Source organism: Cibotium barometz, chromosome 7 (genome assembly GCF_041138505.1).
Source record: "Cibotium barometz isolate CiBa-2024 chromosome 7, ASM4113850v1, whole genome shotgun sequence".
NCBI lineage: Eukaryota > Viridiplantae > Streptophyta > Polypodiopsida > Cyatheales > Cibotiaceae > Cibotium > Cibotium barometz.
In genome coordinates this window covers 30592879-30598311 of record NC_141052.1, presented here as the reverse complement: position 1 = coordinate 30598311, position 5433 = coordinate 30592879, and the positions used below count along the sequence as shown (strand labels likewise).

The 5433-nt window shown below is 36.7% G+C and overlaps 1 protein-coding gene across 1 annotated transcript; it reads left to right on the top strand.

Annotated features, from left to right (window-relative positions):
- The first annotated feature begins 1575 nt into the window (after positions 1-1575).
- LOC147636885 (dirigent protein-like) lies at positions 1576-2130 on the top strand. The gene has a single exon (XM_086800981.1). It carries the CDS (start codon positions 1576-1578, stop codon positions 2128-2130), a length of 555 nt encoding a protein of 184 aa, XP_086657107.1.
- Positions 2131-5433: the final 3303 nt, after the last annotated feature.

Genomic DNA, 5433 nt, shown 5'->3' with positions numbered 1-5433 from the left:
TGCTCTCTTATTATTATAATGTATATTAATATTTTTATTTAAATAAAATAAAAGAGAATCTTTTCAACCTATTCTCATAAAAATTAAACTTTAGATAAAATTTACATTTAGATTTATTTCTCATCATTGATTCAACACATATAACAAATAAAATTATGATGTAAAACCATATATTAATCCCTAATAGTATTTTGTTCAAATTTGTAACTTTTTATATTTAAAAGACTTAATTATTTTATATACAAAATAGATAATATTTACAGCAAGAGAGGGCATAGACATGTGGCAAATCAGGCTATGTGGAGTTTCAAATACTTGTAATAAAAAGAAATAGGTTAACTATGGAGGAAAAGTGAACTTTATGTGTGTGCATGTGTCTCTCTCTCTCTCTCTCTCTCACACACACACACACACGGCTGTGTTGAGCTTCGTGGCCATGGCTCCATCAACGCCTCTGCTTTCTCCCTCTCCATGTCTCTCTCTCATAGAAATGTGTCACTTCTTATTACACAAAACTCTTGCTCATTTCCAAAGCATTATAGTTTATGCATTTCTCTCATTCAAGATTGGAACTGAGAATTATGCGAAAGCAAGGACTGATGAGACTGTGAAGAATGCGTCATGAGATGCTGAATGAAAAACGTCACATATTTGAGTGAAATTTGACTTTCTCCATAGTTGTCGTACTAAATTTGAGTCCATACAAATTTTGGTCACTGCTTTCAAAAAAAAATTTATGGAGTTACGTTTTGATTTTGGGTCTACATTTCTTTAGATATATTTTTTCTTTTTTTTGAAGAGGGGGTGCAAATGAGAAAGGGTAGCATGAATACCCTTTTGTTATGAAACTCGAGAGAAAATAGCTAGGTGGATAAGACGACAAATTTTCTCCCCAAACGAACTCGCCCTCCCAGGGGTCACATGTAGTGCTCGAAAAAAACTATTTTCTTAAAAATTAGAAAACCTTTACATATAAAATTAAGAAATTATCAATGAAGAGTTTTTTTATTTTTGAAGGTATTTATACTATATTCTTTCAAATTTTGCAAGTATTGGCACCTTCAAACTATAAATTTGCAGGTATTTTTTAAAATTTGAAGGTGATATTACACTAAACCCGGGTTTTTTTCGAGCACTGGTCACATGAATACCCTTTTGTTATGAAACTCGAGAGAAAATACCCTTTTGTTATGAAACTCGAGAGAAAATAGCCAGGTGGATAGGACGACAACCCTTCTCCTCGAGGGACTCCCCCTCCTAGGGTTGCATGAATACCCTTTTGTTATGAAACTCGAGAGAAAAATGCCGGGTAGGTAAGGCGTGGCCGTTGACTCCACACACTCCACGAAAGGGGTGGGGAAAACAAAAAGAAAAAAAAATAGTGTAACCCAAAAATAAAATAAAAAATCAACCAACTAAAATGCCTCGGGAAACGAAGCGAATCTTGCAATGCCATTAAACGACGGTACACGGAGGGCGGCAGCAGAAAAGAAACTAATTACATCCGAATGTTATAAGAAGCTGCTCAACGATGTTCCTACCTAATTAGCTCATCTGTGCGCTCGTCGATCATCTATGGCGTCCTGTATTAAGGTGGTTGCCGGTCTAGTGGCAGTCATAGTTCTGCTCTCTAATATTACAGCTATGGCGGCCACCTTATTCAAGCCCTCAAGCCATCGCATGAAGCACAAGCGCTTCCAAGCTTTTGTGCACGACTCCCTCAACATAACGGACTTCATCATTCTCCACGGCCTGCCTGGCGGCGATACGCCCACTGCCTCCCCCTTCGGCACTCTCTTCTGCCTCAACGACCCCCTCACGAAAGCTTCGACGCCCAACTCCACCCTCCTTGGTGCCTTCGCTGGCACCTCCATCGCCACCTCCTTCGACGGCCTCACCTTCTTCAACTCTTTCACCATCACTCTCAACACCTCTCGGTACCAAGGGGCTCTTACCTTCTCCGGGCTTGTTAACTCGCTGCAACCGGCGCCCATCCCCATGGTGGGCGGAACCGGCAGCTTCCTCTTCAGCCAGGGCACCGCCACCATTAGCCCCGTTGCCGTCGCCACCTTCAACCTCACGTACCGCGTTGATCTCGACATCTACTGGCCCCCATTCGTGCTGCATTGAGCTTAGGGTCTCCTTGGACGCCCATGGCGTTTACACACTCGATGCCGTGGCCGATAGAGGCCATGAATAAGAAAGTCCTGTTCCTAACAATTTGTTAAGGTTGTCATACTCCACCCCCATTATGATTATGTATTTGCAATGTTTGAATTTGTATCTACCATTGATTAAAAATGTTTACATTGCTGATGCAAAAGAAAGCCCAATAGCACAACGAAGTGGAGAGAGAGAGAGAGAGAGAGATTTACCAAAATGACCTTTGAGACCAAGAAGGTACAAAAACTATAATAACAAATGCATAGAGTTGCATCTCTAAGAGCTATTTATAAACAAGGCATGCCAATGTAATAAATCATATGCTTAAGTAGTGCAAGGAAGTACTAATTTGACTAGTTCCACCAATCTTGGGTCTATGGGATGTTGTGGATGTGTGAGGTACGTGGGCATCCAAATGTAGCTAATTGTCTCGAGACTATAATGAGGACTTCAAGGGGTGGAGATATCTCAAGGCATGTTACAATTGGGTGTTCTTGTGTCTCTTCTTCATTATCTCACTCTGTAGCTTGATGTGTCTCCACATTCCAGAAGAAAATTATGAGGTTAAGTGTTTGGCTATGGTCATTGCACCTTCTTTACCCCCAAAGCTATTGTCCAATGGTTTCGAGTATGGAGGTTGTTTAAAGTATTATGGTTAGTGCTTTTGCTAGAATTTGCATCGGTTTTAATAGGTTGTGTATCAATTTTGATAGTTGTAAATATTGTGAAATGTAGTTCTTTTTACTATCTTTAGGTGTTGTTATCCCAAAACGATTACTCAAAGTGCTTACACCAATAAGAATTACCTTTAGGTGCTATTGGTTTAAGAAATGCTTATAATAGTGAGCATTTCAAAACTACCATCAGCCTAAAAAGTAATGCTTAGATCTTTGGCCTTTAGCATACATCTAGCTATTTCCACAAGATTTTTATTTGAACATTCAACCATATGTTTTGTTGAGGCAACACATTAAATTTATGCTTTAAGGCCCTCTCTTTGAGAGAGAGTTTACATAGTCCCTCTCTCTATCTATATGGAGAGTTTTTTCATTAACCTATAACTATTTCTAAAAAACAAAACTTAATGAAAATTGAAGACAACACATGAACACATGTGCTTTCCAATGTAAGCATGACCAATAATAAGTTCATGTCACGTTACACTTTAAAAGTGAAGATAACACACTTACTTTCCAATGTAATGTAAGCATGATCAATATTGAGTTCATGTCATGTTACAAAACAAAACAACTCAAGTTTTACACAACTTATTCCAAGTATCAATACCCACTATATCCAAATGTTTAGAGTATGCAGCAACAACAATGACTCAAAGCATTAAATCCACTATTCAGATTTTGCAAGGTTCTTCAAACCCTTAATGCATTATAAAGGACATATATATTGCTTTGTCTTATATGCACATATGTGGTGAATGGAATAGTAGAGATGGTACAACATAAGGAAGAGATAAAAAGCATCCTTTTTTAATTAGCATTAATCAAGAAACAAACATTTCCATTTAATAATTATGGATTGATTTCCAAAGGCAACTTCTCTTTTACAAGAGAAGGACAGTGAAAAGATCGAGGGCTCCCCCTCCACTATAACCACCTACTCGCCGATAACCACTCCTAACTTGACTTAACCAGTATTCTAGATGGCCAAAAAGAACTCTAAAATTTAGTTATTGTACATATGGTCCCCAAGGTCAAAAAACTTAAGGGAAGGTGGCCCTAAAGGGTTCAAACTACCAAGAGGGTACAACATAAGGAAGAGATAAAAAGCATCAACTTTTTTTATAGCAATAATCAAGAAAAAAAAATTCCATTCAATAATTATGGACTGATCTCCAAAATAACTCCAAAATTTAAATGTTAATCATGGGTGGTTGCAAGATGAGTTTTTCTAGTTTTGTTTAGTAGGCGGCCTTAGATTTTGCCTAAAAATAGGTACTTTTTCATAAAGAATGGCCAAAAATAGGTACTTAAAACATCACATCCAAAGTTGGGCACTTAAAACTATAATCCGATCGAATATTCCATAATTTCAAAGCCCTTTTATTTGGGTACAAAATCTGTGGTGCAGACCCTATCGTCGCTCGTCGTCGTCTCACAGGTTTGGTTAGGTAGACTAAATGAGAGTAAATTACTTATAACTTTTACATCATTACTCATATGATGTTCCCATTTTTCATATCATAAGTTCAGAGCCTAGCTTGATTTATCGAGTATTTTTTGTGTTTTTTTATTTTTTATTTAAAAGGTATTAAAATTATTTAAAAATATACTAGTTTGTCCCTGTGTAGTAAGGAGTGCCTTTGTTAAGCCCAAAATGGGATTAACATCCCCCTAACCTAATGTTCGTCGAGACACTCAATACACCACATCTACCATTTAAAATGCTCAATAGTGATCTCATTGGATTGGGGAATAATACTAGAATGTGGATCTAAGTTGAAATTACAAATCTAATGGTTGGATTTTGGTAGACGTAATTTCTAAATTTATGATGACTATTAATTAGAGACACAGTAAATAGACTGTAATTTAATTCTAGAAAATCAAATATTAAACCTTTTTATCTAAAAACTTTAGGGATTACTATACCTGTTTCCATGAATTTATTTAAAAAACAATGGCTTAATTTAAGTACACAAAGATCCATTTTCACTCCTCACAAGTAAAAATCATTATATTGTGTCCACTCTCCTCTTTTCAAGTTTAAAACCGAGCATAGTTAGGTTTAATGTAGATATATTATCAAAGAGAAGGTAAATTTTTATTTTTTTAAAATATATTTAGATATGGTAAATATATAAATTTTTTAATATTTATTTTATTTTAATAATAGATTTCTTTTAATCTATATGTTTATCTTAATTATCCAATCAATTATGTACTATTTAGATAGGAAATCCAATACAATGTCAAGTGGATAAGCTAATTTTCCTATATAAGCACACATCTCTAGTATTATCCCATCATTGAGCCCTCATAATTTTTTCTCTCTTAGCTTCCTTGAGAATGGATTCTCAAAGTCGTAGGAGTCAAAAACGTGATAGGACTAGACTTCCCTCCGCCCACACCAAGCTCAAGAGGAGGAGAGAAAAAGGGTAGCTCATGAGAGAAAGAGAGAGTGGAGAGCACATCAACGAGCAACATGTACTGTTGGTGATGATCAAAGCCCTACCCCTCCTCTTTCTCTCCCTCCACCCTCTTCTCCACCACTATTCCTTAGTTCAGATAATCCACATGAGAACCCCTTCCT

What these genes read in the sequence shown, in the direction of transcription:
- LOC147636885 (XM_086800981.1), top strand. Translation starts at nt 1,576, where the DNA reads ATGGCGTCCTGTATTAAGGTGGTTGCCGGTCTAGTGGCAGTCATAGTT.